The sequence below is a fragment of the Carassius carassius genome, chromosome 30, assembly GCF_963082965.1.
Source record: "Carassius carassius chromosome 30, fCarCar2.1, whole genome shotgun sequence".
Taxonomy (NCBI): Eukaryota; Metazoa; Chordata; class Actinopteri; order Cypriniformes; family Cyprinidae; genus Carassius; species Carassius carassius.
Genome location: NC_081784.1, coordinates 21,682,869 through 21,702,114, shown reverse-complemented (window position 1 = coordinate 21,702,114; position 19,246 = coordinate 21,682,869). Strand labels below are relative to the sequence as shown.

Here is a 19,246-nt window from a genome sequence, read left to right as displayed (position 1 = left end):
AGAAGGGCGCGAAGCGCCCTTATTGGTCTGATGTTGCATCAGCCCGCGCTCGATAGGCTGTGCAGTTGCCGCAGAACAAGCCAATGAGCGAACGAGCCGTCTCGCCTATGGCTGTGTACTGCTGCAAATGCGCTTTACAAAAATACAAAATTAAGGATAATTTTTTGCTTCAGTATTTCGTGAAAAGAGACTTTTCCCGTAGCGTCTTAGCTAAGACGCAGTACGAGAGAGCTCTCGTAAGAGAACCAATGTCACATTTTATTAATTTATTAATTTATTTTAACAGTGAATTTCTGGCAACCATAGCGTCAATATTAGTATTTATTTATTTTATTTATTATTATTTTCCTTTTTTTTTTGCAGTAAATTGGCTTCCATTTTTATAGTATCAACTATCAATTAAACTATTGTAAACAACCAAGAACCTAGATCAAGTAGAAAAACAGAAGACATTCATGAAGTCACTAGGCTGCTTTAAGATTTTTTCCCCACCTTATGATTTAGAGCTCCCTAATGTCTGTGTTTCTTATCTCATGTCTGTTTATGTTTTTTTTTTTGCTATATAAATCCCGCACGTTCTGATTTTGCTCAGTTAGATGTGTTCCTAGGTCAACATATTTTGTTGACCCTGGAACAACATTTTACTCCAAAAATGTATTCTTGACCATATCCCTACACCTAAACCTAACCTTAACCATGAGTAATCCCTAAAATCAGAGGAAATGATAGATGAATGATACTGATTTACAAGCACCAAACAGTGATTTTAAGCGTAAACTTCACAAAATCTATAAACTGGTTCTTCAAATCTGATTGGTTAATCACAATGTTGTTCCACAAACATGTCTCACTTGGTAAAATCAGGTTCTGCATAAATCCCCTTGACAAATCGCGGTAAAGTACGATATCAGAGGAGAGCTGTAGAGTGGGATTTAATGTGATGTTGCCAGAGAAGCTCCACCCAACACCCTCGCCCTCATCAAGCCTATAAAAACTGGCTCTGTTATTTGGGTCCGTGTAGGTGAATGAAAGAAGATCGAATTGAAGTTCATTTGTTTCTTTTTTTGCATGTGCCGATTTCAGATTTTGTTTTTCTTCCTTCAGAAGAAATGACGAAAAAGCCCGGAAAGCGAAACATTTTTAATTGGCATCACAAAAAGAAAAAAAATACAGGTAGGAAGAGTTAATGCTTGTTAGAGCTCCTCGTTACCATTTCAGATTATGAAACGCTATTCACTATTACCTAGCATGCATTTCACTAGCACATTTAACTCCTAAACTATTACAACAACTACCTTACTATCAATAAGCAGCAAATTAGGAGTTTATTAAAGAAAAAATATTACTGAATTGTGAATATGTGTTCCATAATCCATGAAATGCTTTCAAGAATCTTCAACAGTCGATCGTATTTGTGTATTGATAAATGTTTTGTATTGAAAAGCAAAAATTAACCTTATTTTGGAGACCTAGCCTATATGTGCAAAGTCAAATAAAATAAAAAAATGTTAAAAAAATTTGTCCAGTGTTTTGTCAGCAGTAAATCTTTTCACTGTATATTTCAACCCACTTAAATCAGTTCTTTTTACTGATAACTTATTTGAATTTAATTACTGACAATGACAAAGATGTTTTTACAGTAATTGAGGTGCATCACAAATATCAATATCTCATATCCTAACTAGGCTATTCATGTAAACTCCATGGAAATCTTACCTCTTTCCTTACACATCATACGGTATATATCAATGATTTTTATAATTATACAATCCAACGTTGTTTGCGCACAGAAAAGCATCTTTTTCTTTTCTGATTTCTTCAGCGGTCCCCACTTTTGAGCAGAATCTACAAGCATGCCGCTTTGTGGACGCAGGGGAACAACTGATCACCCGAGAACACCGTCTGTTTGAGTTGAAGAAGGATGGGATTGGATCCAAAATGAAGTTGGTGGAGGAAGAGGAAGATTCAGAGGCTAGACTAGCAAAAGACTACGAGGACTGGCTGGAGTCGGTGATGCAGACGCTGGAAAAATCCCTCGACCTCCAGAGTCCTGGGGAGCAGGAGGTGCTGAAAGAAGCAGTCCAAGCCATACTGAAGGAGGAGGAGCAGGACATGAGCTGGGAAGGGTTTCAAGAAAAGGAACGCCCACCATGGAGGCCGAGGAGGTGTAAACAGAGCCACGAGGCTCTGCTTGAGAGACTCGTTCAGAGGAGGATGGAAGAAGCACAGTTAGACTCAAGAACTGAGATACATTCCTCCTTGCAGCAATCCATCATTTGCAAAATGAAACGTCTGAAAGAAGACTTGCTGAAAATTGCAACTTGGGTGAGCGGCTGCTACCCAGAACAGATGAATGTGTGCCAGTTTTATGCCACACTGTACCATAAGACCTTCAGTGCAAGTCTGAGAGAAGTCACAGAGTACACATTGTGTGATGAGGACTGCATACTTTTATTGCAGTTGGTGAACCAGGATTACCCCAAGTAAGAGAAGCAAGTGACACTACACTGTTTTATTTTTATCTTTACTTTACAAACAACATGCAAAATTAACTTAGGCTCAGGAGCAAGTTATATTGCATTTATTATCATCATTACATCAGATGTTTCTCTTGGTTACTTGATTATAATTTGGTCAATATATTGGTTATATATAGTGATAGTTCGCCCCAAAAAATGAATATTCTGTCATCATTTTCTCACCATCATGTTGTCCCAAACCTGTATTTGTTTTTATTCTGAGTACACAGATGAAGATTTGTGGACTCCTCTGACTTTCAGAGTAGGGACAAAAACAGTCGAAACATTCTTCGAAATATTTTTTTTGCACCTCGCTGAAGAAAGTCAGTCAATGCAGGTTTGAAACGACAGAGTAAATGATGACAGAATTGTCATTTTTAGGTGAACTATCCCTTAAAATGGTAATTTTCTTTTCTAGTGATGCAAAATTTTCAGAGTTGTATTTTGTCTTTCTTTGTTTACAGTACTCTAAATGGCAGGATAATAAAGGAAGTGATTGATCACTCAAAGCTTGATCCGCTGCTTCCTGAAGACAAGATTGCACCACTGGAACAGCAGTTTTTGACCATAGAAGAGGTTTGATGCTTTATGATTCCTTTAAATATTACAAAACACGTTACTTTAATACACCAAAGGTGAACAGGGTAATGTGAGTTTTTAATAATATATACTTCCCCAGTTAATTAATTGCATTACAACATTACATTTTGTTTTAAAGTTTTCTGTAATGTTATGCTTATATATGCAAATGAGGCATTTTTAATTAAAACATGCATACATCTGCACAACAGAAATATGAACACTGGATGAAGCCAGGTTCAAGATTTTTGTTTCATTTTTTTTTGTTTGTTTGTTTTTTTGTCATTCTAGAGTAGAAAGTTTTTAGTATCTCTTATCACTCAGTAAATCAGATAAAATCTGCCACAAGCCTTTTTTTCTCAGAGTAACATATTATATAAACCAGGCAAAATATATGAAAAATCCTTCTGTAATAAAATCTTTTTTCCTTAGTCTGAAAAAAAATCTATTTTATGGAAGCAGAATTGACCAGTGCATGACATAAAAAACAATGTTTTGCTTGTAGAATCTTGCCATAGTTGTGATTCCAGCAAAAAAGCTTCAGTTAGAATTTTCTCGTATTATTGTTCATTAGAGGGAGGTGAGCAAGTGCCTTCATAAAATTTTGGAACGAGAGGAATCAGCCTGGAAGGAGGGAGAACTTCCACAGCTGAGAGACCAGGTGTTCTGCTGTGATCAGGCCATTGATGTCATCCAGGTAATGAAAAAGAAGTCAAGCAACCATTCTTTCCCTTCAGCAAATAATTGATTTCTGAATGAAATGTTTTGTTTCCCCCATTTCCTAGTGCTTTCATAAACATGTAGAGTGTGCTCAAAAAGTGCTAGGCGATGAGACAAAAGCACAGAGGATCACATGTCAGATGAGACATTTTCTGACAGAGTAAGCTTTTTTAACTTATTCGTTTTATATTCATTTCTCAGAATATCAATGTGTCCCCTTTTTGATCATTCCTGCTTGTCTGTAGTACTAAATATTTTACACAAGTAAATTAAATTGATTCAATGTCCATCCTTACAGTTACAAAGCATTTCATGCGAAGGCCATGAAGAGCAAGCAGACCAACACTGAGGCTGTCTTGATGGTCAACCTCTCATGCCTCATACAGTGCAGGTGAGTGTCACTTTTATTCAGCTGAAACATCATTATAAATCTTTTGAATTCATGTTGAAAGTGACCTCTCTCTCTCTCTCTCTTTCTCTCTCCCGACAGAGACTACATTACAAACAAAGCACATCTGTTCCCTGAAGATGTGAAAACTGATTGTCTCTCTTTATTGGCTACCATGATAAAAGGCAGCCACCAACATTTCACTTCTAATATGCTTAAGAATCTCAAGGTAAAAACTAAATGTAGTTTCTTTCACTGTTATGTAATAAAAAAAATGTAAATTTATATATGTCTTTACCTTCAATTTCGATCAATTTAGTTCGTCCTTGCTGAATAAAAAAAAAATGTATTATTAAAATTTTAAAACGGTAGTAAATAAAAAAATATGTATATATTTTATTTGAAAAAGTAATTATTACTGAACGTTTAAGAAATCATGTTTTCACATCTCTGGCCCCAGGTATGTATATGTATTTTAATATTTGTATATTTAATACATGCAATTCAAACAGATAACAGAGATTTCCGCTAGCTTTATCAAAACAATCCTATTTAATTATAGCTATAAATAAACTACACCCTAATCTAGACCAAACTAAATCTATTTCCTTGTTTTCAAAAGCCGTCATTAAGGTGATTTGTCTTGGCAGTGAACACACTCATGTGAGCAGCTGGCTCACGCGTCCTGATTCTTCCATTGTATATAAAAAGCCAAACTATTACCTTTTATTAACTGCTCGTCTAGTTCATATGAAAGGACTACAAACCCGATTCCAAAAAAGTTGGGACAGTGTACAAATTGTGAAAATTCCAATATTTTGTTCAGAATACAACATAGATGACATATCAAATTTTTAAACTGAGAAAATGTATCATTTTAAGGGAAAAATAAGTTGATTTTAAATTTCATGGCATCAACACATATCAAAAAAGTTGGGACAAGGCCATGTTTACCACTGTGTGGCATCCCCTGTTCTTTTTATAACAGTCTGCAAACTTCTGGGACTGAGGAGACAAGTTGCTCAAGTTTAGGAATAGGAATGTTGTATATATGTATATATGTTAAAAAAGATTTTCATTTTATTTCATTTCGGAGAGGACGTTGGCGCACGTTTGGCTGTCATTTCTCCTGCCGTATTTTTAGTTGTTTATTATTTTAATTAATTTTAAACTCTTCTGAATAATTTTAAACACTTCTGAGTCTTAACTTGCTGCTGGATTTCCATATATTTACCTTTACTGAGCCAGCGTTTTTAAGTGTTTCCCCCTGGTCTATCTGCTGCTGCTCACATCTGGTTGCCGTGATTCACCTGCACTGTCTCTGCCTGTTGCTGCTGTCTCCGTGTGAGATCAAACGGGTCACTGGAGTTGCGTCAAGTTCTCCGTGTGCAATGGCTGTGTAACAACTCTTGGATGTTATCATGCGACTTCATATGATTACCTGGATTATTTGCGATCTGATTTTATCAGGAACCAGCGTAAAGCAGTGGACCGAACTTCTGGACTTCACCATGCTCTCTTTGATCTTTTGTCCCTGGGACACCATGGCCGTCCAGATATCAGCGTCATACAAACTTTGCGTTCCATGCAGCTCCTCCGCCGGCCTAGTTATAATCATAGAGGCTCTCGTCAGAGTCGCTCTACTGCCGGTGCTGGAGTCACTGCGCTTTGGTCGAACCGCAGGCGCTCGCTGCGTCGTCCTTCTGGTTGCCGTGGAACCGGCCATAGTAACCTACGCTATCCAGAGGTTCTCTCTCAAAAACCCGGCGCGAATGTGTGCTGTAGCACTATGCGACTTGCTCACTTCAACACGAGGTCAATAAACAATAAAACGGCACTTATCACTGACACTATCCTTGACAGGAAAATTGATATTCTCTGTCTCAGTGAAATTTTGTAAAATCTTAATTTGAACATGTGTGCCCCATCTGGATATAAATATATTGACGTGCCTCGAGCTTCGGGTAAGGGTGGTGGCTTGGCTGCAATATTTGTATCAAATATATCAATTGATGTGAATGTCTGGTTTTTAAAGTCAATGGTGCTTCACCTGTTCTTGTGCTGCTAATTTATCGTCCACCAAAACCTAATCCTTTATTTTTTTCTGAGTTTACTGAGTTGCTGACACTTCTTAGTCCACTCTGTCCGTCTATGGTCTTGACTGGTGATGTCAATTTCCATATTGATAATCCAAACTGTGTCAAAACTGCTACCTTTTTGGACATTTTGGATGGTTTTGACTTTAAACAGCATGTTACTTTTCCGACCCATAGGCTGGGCCATATATTGGATGTGGTATGTTCTGCTGGTGTTGGTATCCAATCTCTGGATAGTATCGACATGACTATAAGTGATCATAGACTTATTACTTTTGACATAAATGTTACGTCTTCACGATCTATTTCTGAGCGCACTATCAAATTCCGTAACATCAAGCACATGGACTTCACTCTTTTTTTCAACTTTTGTCTCTGGGCTACTAACTCCGTGGAGCACTATAATTCCATGCTTTCCTCACTTTTGGATGAGTTCGCAGCTGTGTGAGAACGGCTTGTTACTTTTAGGAAACCCTGTCCATGGTTTACCCCGGATTTACGTTTAATGAAAGCTGCCATAAGACAATTAGAACGGCAGTACAAAAAATCTGGCCTGACGGTGCACAGGCTTCTTTACACTGAACAACAGTCTGCTTACCATTCTGCTTTGAATACTGCACGTAAGAGCTACTATTCAAGCATCATTGGTAACGCTGCAACAAATTCTAAATCGCTGTTTAAGACTGTTGACAATCTTCTCAAACCAACTAAGGCCGTTGTTCATTCCTTTGTTGAACAGTGCAATAAGTTTCTTCATTATTTCACTGGTAAGGTTGAGGATATATATAGCACTTTAAATACCATCACTCCTCTTGAGCTAGTTAATATCCAGCCTTCAATCTTCCCAACTACTACCTTTTCAAACTTTGAAATGGTCGGAGATGATTTTATTATAAGTACAGTGAAGTCCATGAACTCTACAACCAGTATTTTAGATCCGGTTCCCTGCTCGGTCATCATGAACTGCCTTGCATCAATCTGCCCTTTTATGACTTCAATTGTGAACTTGTCATTGACTTCTGGAATTGTTCCTCCAGAACTAAAAATAGCTGCCATTACACCAGTCCCTAAGAAGACTGGTTGTGATGTATCTTATTTATCCAATTACAGGCCGATTTCTAACCTCCCATTCTTGGCTAAAGTTCATGAGCGTGTTGTGGCTGTTTAGTTAAATAATCACCTAGCTCTGAACAGTCTCTTTGAACCCTTTCAATCTGGGTTCAGAAGACGGCATAGTACTGAAACCGCTTTAATTAGGTTCATAAATGATCTTCTTATCACGGCGGATTCAGGTGCATGCAGTATTTTGGTCTTGTTAGATCTCAGTGCTGCTTTTGACACTATATGTCACTCTCTTCTGCTTGACAGGCTGGAAAATTGGTTGGGTCTTTCTGGAGCTTTCCTCAATTGGTTTCGGTCTTATTTAACGAATCGTGCCCAGTTTGTTGGCTTGGGTAACTACAAATCAGATACCGTGCCTGTTCGACAGGGAGTTCCTCAGGGTTCAGTATTGGGTCCAATATTATTTAATATTTATATGCTTCCACTTGGGCAGATCATTAGGAAACATGGTCTTGGGTATCACTGCTATGCTGATGATACGCAGATTTACATCACCACTAGTCCTGATGTCCATTGCTCATTAATAGCTTTGCGTGGTTGTTTAGCAGAGATCAGTAACTGGATGCATAACAACTTCCTGAAGCTGAATGGCTCCAAAACTGAACTGATGCAGATTGGTACAGTGGCAGCTACTCGTAAGGCCGAGCAGATCAGTTTGATTGTTGATTCCTGTACGGTAATCCCCACTTCACAGGTGCGAAATCTTGGTGTCATTTTTGATTCACAATTATCATTTGAAGCACACATAAAACACATCTCTAAAACTGCATTTTTCCACCTGAGAAACATAGCTCGACTTAGACCTTTTCTCTCTTTTGCAGACACAGAAAGGCTTATACATGCCTTCATAACAAATAGGTTAGATTATTGTAATGCCTTGTTCTCTGGCCTTCCAGCTAAATCGTTGAGCAAGCTTCAGTATATACAAAATTCTGCCGCTCGTGTGCTCACTTGTTCTTTCACCAGTTCTTTCACAATTACACTGGCTTCCCGTAAATGCGAGAATTGATTTTAAAATTCTTATTTTAACATACAAGGCACTTCATGGGACTGCACCTGAGTATCTTTTTGAACTCATCAGCACTTATATTCCATCACGGTCTCTTCGATCTACTAACTCTCTTTCACTTTACCAGCCATCATGTAAGCTAAAGACCATGGGGGAAAGAGCCTTTTCATATAAAGCCCCTAAGCTATGGAATGTACTTCCTCTGCACGTCAGAAATGCACCAACGTTGGGTGATTTTAAAAAGTCGATTAAGTCACATTTATTCAAGACTGTCTTTCTATAATGAATTGTTGTACTTTACTTTATTTATTACTTTATTACTGTAGCGCTTTGGGTTTAAGAAAGGCGCATTACAAATAAAATGTATTATTATTATTATTATAAAATATACGTTTATGAGATTTGTAAATTATTCCATTCCTTTTTTACTCACAATTTGTACAGTGTCTCAACATTTTTGGAATTGGGTTTGTACATAAATGGTGGTTTGAGCATGTGCACATCATGACCAGATCTTGCATCTGAATTCATATGCATAAAAATAACCATGTGTCAATGTATGTGTTTCTGCAGGACTTGTACAGGAAAGTGGGTTCCAGCGAGTGGCTCAACGACAGTGAGGGTGTATGTGAAAAGCTGCTTGCAGAGCTGGACAGACATATTCAGAAATTCAACAATTTGGACAAAATATGTTGCCAGGTATGAACAAATAAAAGACTGATTTTGGTCTGTTTCAGAATGATTGATTGACTGATTGATTTAACTGTTTGATTGATTGATATGATGACTAGGAGCTGCTTGGTGGAATGCATAAGGCATTTCTAGCTGAATTTGTCCGGAAAATGATGAAACAAAAAATCAAACTTTCAGATAAAACACAGCAACAGATGGCAGCATCATCACTCTGCATAAACAGTGAACGTATACATACATACTTCACTGCAGCTGTAAGTACACTCATCCCACTCAAAGCTCATTGTTTTGTTCAACTATTGTGTTTTATCCCAGTTAAATATGCAAAAATGCACAAATAATTGCTTTGTAAACCAATTTAATGATTTCTTTAAAGGCATTGTCTAATTGTTAAATCCTCATTCATTCATAACGACAGGGATCAAATATGGATTGGTTGAAAGACATCCTTCCCAATTTAGCGGGCCTGCTGAAGATACAGGATCCTGACACTATAAAGTTAGAACTGGCAAGTCTGGTGACGCTTTACCCTGATCTCAGGTATGGTGGTTTCTGCTGTGCAATTATTAATGCAAAAAAAAAAAAAAATATGCCCACATGTCTGTGTTCTTGTTACAGTGAGTGTCATATTTCCGCTTGGCTGAGACTCAAGGGAAATCTTTCTCCATCGGACCTCAGGGAGATCCGGGAGAGCATCACTTTCAGCAAGGATCAGCTCAGGGAAATGCAGGACTCACTCCAGTTTGGCAAGAGCTTTTTTTCTATAGTGAGGATCAAATGAATTTTGTGTCATAACATTGCTTGTTTATATTTGCTTGCTTTTGTAGAACTGCTTGTGCTTGATCATTTTGCAATTATTTTGTACATACTGAAATTCTTTGTGATAAAATTGCGTAAAAAAAATCACCATTTCTACATTTTGTGTTATTCCTTTGTCTTTGTTTTTTACTCTCCAATTTATCATTGTAATGTGGATTATGAAAAATAAAATTCAGAAAATTTATGGTAAATGTGTCTTGTTATCAGCATCAACTAATTCCAGCACACACATCTTAATAGTCTTTGCCGCTTTGGGTGGTGATTACTGGAGGGAAGGGAAGGCCTGTAACAGATGTCTGCAAACAGGATATGGTGTGATAGGCTCAAGTAGTCTGGAAGTTACAGCTCGGAAACACACCTGCAGTCACAATGCATGTGTAGTTCCTGAAATAATCTGTTAATAAAGATTTCCCAACAAGTTGCATCCTCTACAGGAACACAGGATGTAGTGGTAGTGTACATTATTTTACCTCCTGCTTCCTATGTTTGAAAAATAACTCAATCAGCCATACCGACACACAATGCATATGCATTTCAAATGCAATGCATTCCAGCAGATCCAGAGAACCAAGCATGAATCCTGTTAAAAAGGTCATTTATGTCTTTATTGAGGTACCAAAGTCACTTGTTATACACTTAACGTTACTTGATATAGTACCACTGACTCTTGTATGATAAAATTATCTTACATAAAAGAAACACTCCTCCTATTTTCAAATAAGAATAAAAAACAAAAACACAACCAATATAAATATTAAATAATACAACAATAATTTAAGAAATAACTGGACATGTTTTACAATCCTCACTGATAAAAATTATTTTGTGGACAAGTAAATGCTACGGAAAAACAAATGTAATTTCTACATTAATTTGGTTCAGACAAAAAAAAAAGGAAATTCTATATTAGTATCATCATGCTATTCATAATAGCATAGTTTTTTTTCAGTGCTATATTGTTTGAATAAAGTTACGACTGAATGAAAGTACTTGAGTACTTGCAATAATTAAGAAGAAATGACTCATCAAACTCTAACTGGCCATGTTAAATTTACTTATTTCCTTAGCGAATTTCACATAATTTAAGTCGATTTCACTTAATTCCATACTTAAATTTGACTTTATAGCAGTCAAAATGTATTACACTATCATAGAAAAGACATACCAAACAGGGTCATACATTTTTTTTCCAGGTGGTCAAATAATAAAATTATATCCTATTTTCAAGTAAAATCAAAAGATCATTATAGGTACAAAAAATATTGTATCTGATTAAAATATAAATGTACCCGTATAAACAACTAATGTTCACTAATGTTCACAAAAGTCATCTCATCAATTTAAATTTGTAAACAAAGGTTTCACAAATCTGGCTGATGGTGTTATTCACATCAAAGACAACAGCAAAGTCCCTTCATAGGCTTCAGATCTAGACCCAGATCCCGGCTCAAATCCAGCACTTCCCTCACCTGTCGCTCTGATAACACACCCTTCCAGCGCAGCAGACCAGGTACATACTGCTCACTGCAAAACAAGCAGAAGAAGACTTCACTGCACTGCAATCTGATGAAAACAAAATAAGAAAACTTATATTTCCAGACCTGTAATCATAAGTTAAGTAGATACTTAATCATAAGTATTACTATTTACCTGTCCTGAGGGAAATCCCTGAATAAATCACAACAGGTAATCTTCAGTGCATCTACATCACTGCAGAGCAAAACTTCACTCATTCTCTGAAGGAGATGGTTCCTCTGGTCATCACTGTCGCTCTGTAAAACAGATTCATTGCCTATAAAATACTGCATTGCACTGATGCTGTGGCTAATGTTAAATGACTAGTAATCTTAGGAATTCATTGTCACTGACAAACTGACACTGACCGATTAATTCTGAAAACATTACATGGACATTTTAGTTGGCATTGCATCACTTGCTTTAAAAAGCAATAGCAGAAATCAGTTCCCTCAACCTACTGTATGTTTTTTTCAACAGTTATCAATGGAAACTATTCTCTAACTTGAACAGGAGACCAAAATGCAGTACAGTTTTATAAATAAAGTTTTTTTTATGGCATCTATGGTTCTGTGACGAACCTTTAACATCCTTGGACCTTTCGAGGTTCTTTAAAGTGTAAAAATATTATTTAGATCATTAAACATTTCCTCACACTTTTACTCTTAAAAACTGCATATTGAAAGGTTCTTTGGGGAGCCAAAAATGTTTCTTCTATGGCGTCAACTTGTTTGTGAGTGTATTTTAATTGAATATTACAGAGTTATTTTTCACCAGTTCATTAAATGTGTTGTGAAAACTGAGAGCGTCTTCTCTCGTCCTTTCTCCAACATTTCCCCATCTCCTCTCTAGCCGCCTGAACTTGCTCTTCATCAGGCAATCCAGATATACGTGTGAAATGCAGTCATAGGCTACATTCACAAAGATCTGTGGTATAGAGGAGCAGAGAATAAGTGTAAAAGGTCATGTAAAGTTATAATTCTGTTCTTGAAGAATTGATTTTGATTGGTAATTTGAGCACAGAACCAACCTCCTGAATCTCTTTTCCCACATCAGTCTGAGGCAGAGATGCACACTGCTTCTGAACCGCTTCTGTCAGCATTTGAATTTGCTCACCATCTTTTTTGAAATAATGTCTTAAATAGCCCTAGAAATGAGCATTTACAAAGAAGTTTTTCCTAAATTCAATCTATTGGGAAACAGAACACAACTACAAAATCCTGCCCTCTAGAGTGAGTAAAAACAACATGTCTTTATTGTTTATGCCATAGTGGCTTTTATTAGTTAATGCACAGTTATCATGAACAATAAAAAACAATTTTTCCATAATGAACACTCTCAGTTTCAAAAGTATTGTTCATTGTTAGTTCATAATCCATTAACTAAGTAAACAAACGGAACATTGTTGAAAAAACCTGACAGGTATGCAAACCAACAAATATTAATGCCTGGGACATTCCCTTTTTAGGAATTTGGGAAATCCCTTAACTTTTCTTCTGTACATAAACTGTTGATGATGTAATGATGTTACCTTTGCTAAGCGTTTCATCATCTTCTGTACAACTGACAGAACGTGATCCTCCAGCTCCTCTAACATGTGAATGATGTTTGAGAGGTTGTTACTGTTGTTTATATCCGGATTGTTGAGTCGATCAGCAAAAAATCTATACAGCAAAATAAATATATGCATAAAACTGTTTTTATGGCAGAACTATGAACCTGAAGCAGGATGAATCAGAACATTATCCATAGGGAAATGCCAGTTAATTATACACTGGCAGGTTTTGAGTCAATTATAAATGTATAAATATATTAACCATGAAAAAATGGCAGTTACCTGAGTTGCCTACTGGTGCTGATGAGCCGAAACAGATGCACATATTTTGAGTTCAGGGGTTTCTGTTTTCCCAGACATTTTTTCTCTGCATGCACATACCTAGAAAAACACATGGGAAATGAAGTTAAATTTCAAATTAATGTTAAAATAAAATAAAACACATATATGTACATCAACAAATAGTTTGATGATATGAAGACATTTTAGACACTTACTCCTGAACAAAATGATGAAGCTCTTTAAGGCAGAGTGTCTGTACTGTACACATCAGGGTGTTACTAAATTCTTTAGAATTGTTAATAACAGCATTCAGACACTGTAAAGAAATAGCATACAATAAGTGTGCAATATATCATATTTAAAAACCATAAAAAAATCACCCCATATGTGACCCTGGAGTACAAAACCAGTCGGGGTATATTTTCAGCAATAAAAAAACAAACAAAAAAAAACACTGCATGGGTCAAAATTACATATTTTTATTCTATGCCAAAAATCAATTAAGTAAAGATCATGTTCCATGAAGATATATTTTTTATATATACATTTCCTACCATAAATATATCAAAATCTAATTTTTGATTAGTAATATGCATTGCTAGGAATTCATTTGGACAACTTCAAAGGCGATTTTCTCAGTATTTAGATTTTTTTGCACCTTCAGATTCCAGATTTTTAAATAGTTGTATCTCTTAAGACACTTAAGACTGGTTTTGTGGTCCATGGTCACATATCTCACTGAGAAGAAAAAAGAGCATTGCACACTGTTTTCCTTACCTGAGTGACATCTAAGTGAACTCTGATGAAGGTTTCTTCATCCATTGAGTCCTCATGATGTCCATGTTTCTTATCATAGTGTAGGATGTTCTGTAGGGTCGTGGAGATGTCATTCTGTGGCAGTTAAAGTGGGACAGAGACACGTTTTATATCTTACATCTCCTTTTCAGCCTATTACACTGATAACATTTAAAACAAAGATGGAGTATATCAAGACCTGCAGTTTTGGAAGCAGCTTCCTCGTAGCTCTCTCAAACCAACCTGTCAACAGCATAGGGTCATACACTCTGAAGAAATGCTGTGAGTCTGGACTGGAACAGATTAGTATATATATATATTTGTCAACAAATCATGGTTCATTTGTTTATTACACATAAATGAAGAAAAGTAAACAAAAATCAGCATCATACCTGAAGAAAACATTTTTTCCCCACATAATAAGGCAGAAGATTTCATTGGCTGAAAGATCTCTGTTTAGGAGCAGGTCCAGGTTGGTAAAGAGGTGACGGCTGTAACCGTCCATCAGATGAACTAGCAGTCCAGCATCTTTCAGTAAAGGTGTTAATCTACGTACATCATTGCATATAATACTCTGTGCACTCTTTAGAAAGTCTTGCATCTGCTCTAACTGAGATCCTTGTGGTCCCTCTGCTGGCAGCGTGGGAAAGTGGTTCTCCACAAACTGATCTATTTCTTGAAGGTACTCAGAAAGCCAGTCTTGAGAGTAGCTGTTGCTCAGTTTGCTCCATGTTTTCAACACCTCAGCTGCAGTGTCAAAGTCCTCAGGGGCTGACTGGTCACTCAGAATCATTCTTAGAGTCATTCTGAGAGTATTAAGCACTTTCTTGTTACTCGCTTCAACATCTAGAGCAATGAGATCAGGAACTCCAGATTGCTGTGAACTGTATTCAGATGTCTGTTCCCCTTTTTAAAAGGAATAGAAAATGTAATGCTATGTTAACTTAAATGTAATTTTTGCATTTATTTTTGTTACATGTTTTGAAAACACTTTCAACTTGAAAGTTCAAAGATTCAATTAAAGTGTAAATTCAATGTCATGCGGTGAAACCATCAAATGAAAAGTATCGTCTTCCTAACATTTTAATGCACACATCTTGAACATATTTCAAAAAACATTAATTATTCATTCAGAAATATCATGTTTTGGGAAATCTTTAAAAATCAATCCATCTTTTGTCATAAAAAGTGAAATTCTCTGATAATATAACTGAAAATAATATGTATTTATAACATGTGCATTCAGGACATTGTTATGTGAAAATTGAATTTTAATGCATTCTTCAATAAATAAATAGACCAAAAAAAAGTATAACATGATTTGAAAGTTTAACCACTAAAACCAAATCAAAAAACCATGGCCTCACACAACCTTTTGCCAACTTTAAAACAATATGCTTGCATTTTATACAGATGGAAAGATGTTGGCTTCATAAATGTGTGAGATCAATGCCTATTATAGATAAATAACAAGAGAGCGTCTTACCATCTGTCTGCTCTATGTTCTTCATTAAAGGGGTTTCTTCATTCCCACTCTTTTTTTTCCTCCTCAACACGTTTAACATTCTTGTTTGTTTGAACATCACACTCGCCTGACACAAATAAAAAGCTTGCTTGTCCCGCAGAATACATCAGAGTGAATGGTGAGATTGCAGTGCTCAAAGCAGGTACATCCATGGGAGTTTCCCTCATAAATGAACATCCCAGCCAATGAGGTTGCAGCTTATGTTGCGTGGTACTTTCCTCATACCTCACTGATGAGGCTATTTGAAGGCTATGACATGTGACTTTGTGTAAGTGAAAACAAAAGTGAAACCTAGACCTTGGGTGTGCCATACAAATATTCACTACAGTGTGTCACAAACTAATATCATCATATTGTACATAACAAACGACCAAGTATATTGACAAGAAGTTACATCTTATAACAGGGAAAGGGAAAATGAAACTGAAAAAACAGCCCCCTTGAAGTGCCAGGGCAGTGCTCTGTGCTTATATTGAACCATCACACAAACATGAATGATCATGTAGCAGTAATGTGGTAAAGACAGAACCCATCTATTCCCTATTGTTGGCATGCTGACAACTGTGCTGATTTAATTTCAGTGCATTAATGCAGCGTAAACCCTAAAGCATACTGTATCATATTTGATACACAAATTTCAAAGGCTTCTAAATTAATTTAAACAAAACCTTGCTTAAAAACCGGTTGTACACAATCTAGTACATGCCTTCTCTCATCTGATTGATACTTGACAGGCCTTTTAGTATAATCATAAAAACTACCACCTTCAGGTCATGGTGCACATATATTTTGAAATCTTTGAAAGAAGTCTTTGAAAGAAGTTTATTAAGAATGTTAATATGCATATTAAATATTACACATAAGGCTTTTGAGAAATATTTATTTGTTAATTTCTCAACATTTATTGTATTGCATTGCATCGCATTATATGTTTTGCCCAACAAAACTACAGAGCTTTGATAAAAAAAACTAAGCATTTAAATATCATTTTACTAAGACATACTATTGGAAGATACAGAGTGGCAACTAATATTTAAATGCTTTATGTTAGTACATTTTTAATAAATTGTTCCATTTATTTTTAAAAAATTGTTCTGACAGATCTTTACATGGGTAATTGTTTCCAATTCAACTGTATTTTCACTTTGTTTGGATCACCAACAGTTTGCTGTAGACAGGTGTGAAAAAACAAACAAAAAACATTTAGGACACATTTGAAAAATCAGATTTGAATGCTTGAAGATATAATTAGCACAATGTTCAGAGAACATTCTCCATAGCTTACTTTTACTGACCTCTGACCTCAAGCTATTAACAACTAAAAAGTCCCTTCAGAGGAAAACCGGTGACGTGTGTAGGATCTGGATTTTGGCAGGGTTCCCAGATCTCATACAGCCATTCCCTCACCTGTTGCTCTGATAACAAACCCTTCCAGCGCAGCAGACCAAGTACATACTGCTCACTCCAAAACAATCAGAAGAAGACCACACTTTCATCTGATGAAAACGAAATCACTTATTCTCTGTTTGAATACTCACACAATGAAAATAGCTACATTTAATCACATACATGTCAGCATTTGTAGTGAAGTTTTAATTGTTGATCTGGGTTTACCTCTCCCGGGGGAAGTCTTTGAACAAAGCATTGGTAATTTCATTTGTTTTTACATCACTGTAAAGCAAAACCCTCATTGTCTGAAGGAGCTGGTTCTCCTGGGCAGCAATGCCATCATGCAGGTAAAAATCACTTTACTCAAGCTTTTTATTTGTGTAATGAATGAAAAAACATACTGTTCTCTTATATCAAATGTCAAGGATTAAAACTTGTCATAACCACCACCAGATATTAAGAGGGACAAAAGATTTAAGAGTATAGCTGTGGACCAATATTACCACCCAACCCGTTCTGTACTGTATGTGGAACAATTATGCTGAGAAACAGAATTTTTTTTTTTTAGGTCATACTGTGCAAACCGTTTTGATCTCTGAAGCAATCTGGATATCAATATGCCCATCTCTTTTCTCAAAATAACCTTCTAAATTGGCCTACAAATGAACATTTCAAGAGAAAAAGGACTGTCAGTTTGCTATATTCAATATTAAATGTGTGAGGAAAGGTTTCCGGATCCTTGTTGTTTAGATCAGTAGCCCAGAGAGATAGTCTGATATGAATGGATGCAAATCCATTTATAAAATAATCCTATAATAATAATAATAATCCTAGTAAGATTTTATGGATTTCACAATTCTGTCGACTTGAATACTTAATTTCACTTGCACAGCTGTGGTCTTGTCCTCTGAACACATTATCATAAACACAGATGCTGAAGAAATCAAAACATAGCCTACCTGTGCTAAGCATGTCGAGCTTTCGTACAATGGATGAAGCATTGTCTTCCAGTTAGCATGCCTATAGTGCTTGAGTCATCATCACTAACATTGTTTGTATTTGGACTGATTTGTGTTGCACAACATCTATAGGCAAATTATTAACACTGATTTTATGAAAAAAATGATTTACTGATTTAAAAAAGCAGTAAAAAGTACATTTAAGTATATAAATCAACCTTTTTTTCCACTTAAAAATCTGCTATCATTATTAATGTCCTTGATTTCAATGTTTCTGCTCTTGTTGCATTTATTGAAAATTAAAAAAAAAAAATTATAAGATTACATTTTTTTTTTTTTTTTTTTTTTTTATGGGGTTGTTAAAAATGTTGAGTGTTAAAATAGGTGTCAGTGTTGTGGACTTGATTTTCCTTGTTTTACCCCTTCCTGTTATTCCTTATTTGGTCATGTTCCTGTCTTCATTTCTATTAGCTCCAGGTGTTCCCCATAGTTAATTTGAATCCAATTGTGTCCCATCTGTGTTTGTCTTTAAATAGTGTTCTCTGTTCCCAGTTCTCTGTCCACTGTTGTATGTCAGTTCATATGTCAAATCAAATGTCATTTAGCTGTTTTTATCTCTGTGTATGCGTTTAATTAAAATATCTCACTTCTATACTCTCCTGTTTCCTTCTCCCCGAGTGAAGTGTGACAATAGGGGTCTCCTGGAAAAAAAGGGCTGGGAACCACTGTTTCAGTCAAATATGACAGCCAAATATTAATCACTATATCCATGCAGCTCTCCACTACAGAGTATTTGTATATAGCGTGCATCAATCAGACCAACTTTTTTGGCATCAAAAATAGCATAATTCAGGCACTGTGAAGGCAAAAACATGAAATAAGTAAGCATTAAAAATAACACCTTGAAGTCTTGCTTCACTCTTTTTTTCCATGTCTATGTTTCTCATCATAGTGTAGGATGTTCTGTAGAGTCGTGGAGATGTCATTCTGTGGCAGTTAAAGTGGGACAGAGAAACAAATGTGTTTTACTTCATGTTTTGGGTCCATTCATGCATTACTGCTACATGAGTCAAAGAATTAAAATAACAGAAAGTCATACCCACCTTGTTTTGCAACGCAATATTTCTACGAATGTACAAGACTTCCGTTTCATTAATCGCTATTGTATATAAAACTGTAATTATAATAAAGTAATTATAAAACTATTTGCACTACAACCCATTATTTATTACTACAATAATACATTAAAATTACACTATAAGGAATAGCAGTTGGCAATAT

At 36.0% G+C, this 19,246-nt stretch overlaps 2 protein-coding genes across 2 annotated transcripts; one reads left to right on the top strand and one right to left on the bottom strand.

Moving 5' to 3' along the window:
- Positions 1-1,008: 1,008 nt before the first annotated feature.
- On the top strand, positions 1,009-10,109 carry LOC132110901 (tumor necrosis factor alpha-induced protein 2-like). The gene is made up of 11 exons (XM_059517985.1): positions 1,009-1,173; positions 1,823-2,483; positions 2,984-3,095; positions 3,673-3,795; positions 3,884-3,978; positions 4,117-4,209; positions 4,309-4,435; positions 9,007-9,132; positions 9,225-9,380; positions 9,545-9,666; positions 9,745-10,109. Exons 1-11 carry the CDS (start codon positions 1,026-1,028, stop codon positions 9,905-9,907), a joined length of 1,926 nt encoding a protein of 641 aa, XP_059373968.1. The 5' UTR covers positions 1,009-1,025; the 3' UTR covers positions 9,908-10,109.
- Positions 10,110-10,620: 511 nt separating this feature from the next.
- On the bottom strand, positions 10,621-13,610 carry LOC132111188 (uncharacterized). Its single transcript, XM_059518346.1, has 7 exons — positions 13,513-13,610; positions 13,298-13,396; positions 12,992-13,124; positions 12,491-12,607; positions 12,235-12,387; positions 11,596-11,717; positions 10,621-11,469 (listed from the first exon to the last, which is right to left on the bottom strand). Exons 1-7 carry the CDS (start codon positions 13,563-13,565, stop codon positions 11,337-11,339), a joined length of 810 nt encoding a protein of 269 aa, XP_059374329.1. The 5' UTR covers positions 13,566-13,610; the 3' UTR covers positions 10,621-11,336.
- Between the last annotated feature and the right edge of the window lie 5,636 nt (positions 13,611-19,246).

Bases quoted from the DNA above. Each gene is read 5' to 3' on its own strand.
- LOC132110901 (XM_059517985.1), top strand. From the start codon at position 1,026: ATGAAAGAAGATCGAATTGAAGTTCATTTGTTTCTTTTTTTGCATGTG. The intron at 1,174-1,822 runs GTAGGAAGAGTT...TGATTTCTTCAG, and splicing joins CAAAAAGAAAAAAAATACAG to CGGTCCCCACTTTTGAGCAG. The intron at 3,979-4,116 runs GTAAGCTTTTTT...CCATCCTTACAG, and splicing joins ATGAGACATTTTCTGACAGA to TTACAAAGCATTTCATGCGA.
- LOC132111188 (XM_059518346.1), bottom strand. From the start codon at position 13,565: ATGTGTACAGTACAGACACTCTGCCTTAAAGAGCTTCATCATTTTGTT. The intron at 13,397-13,512 runs GTAAGTGTCTAA...GTGTTTTTCTAG, and splicing joins CTTCATCATTTTGTTCAGGA to GTATGTGCATGCAGAGAAAA. The intron at 12,388-12,490 runs GTTGGTTCTGTG...TCTATACCACAG, and splicing joins TGGGAAAAGAGATTCAGGAG to ATCTTTGTGAATGTAGCCTA.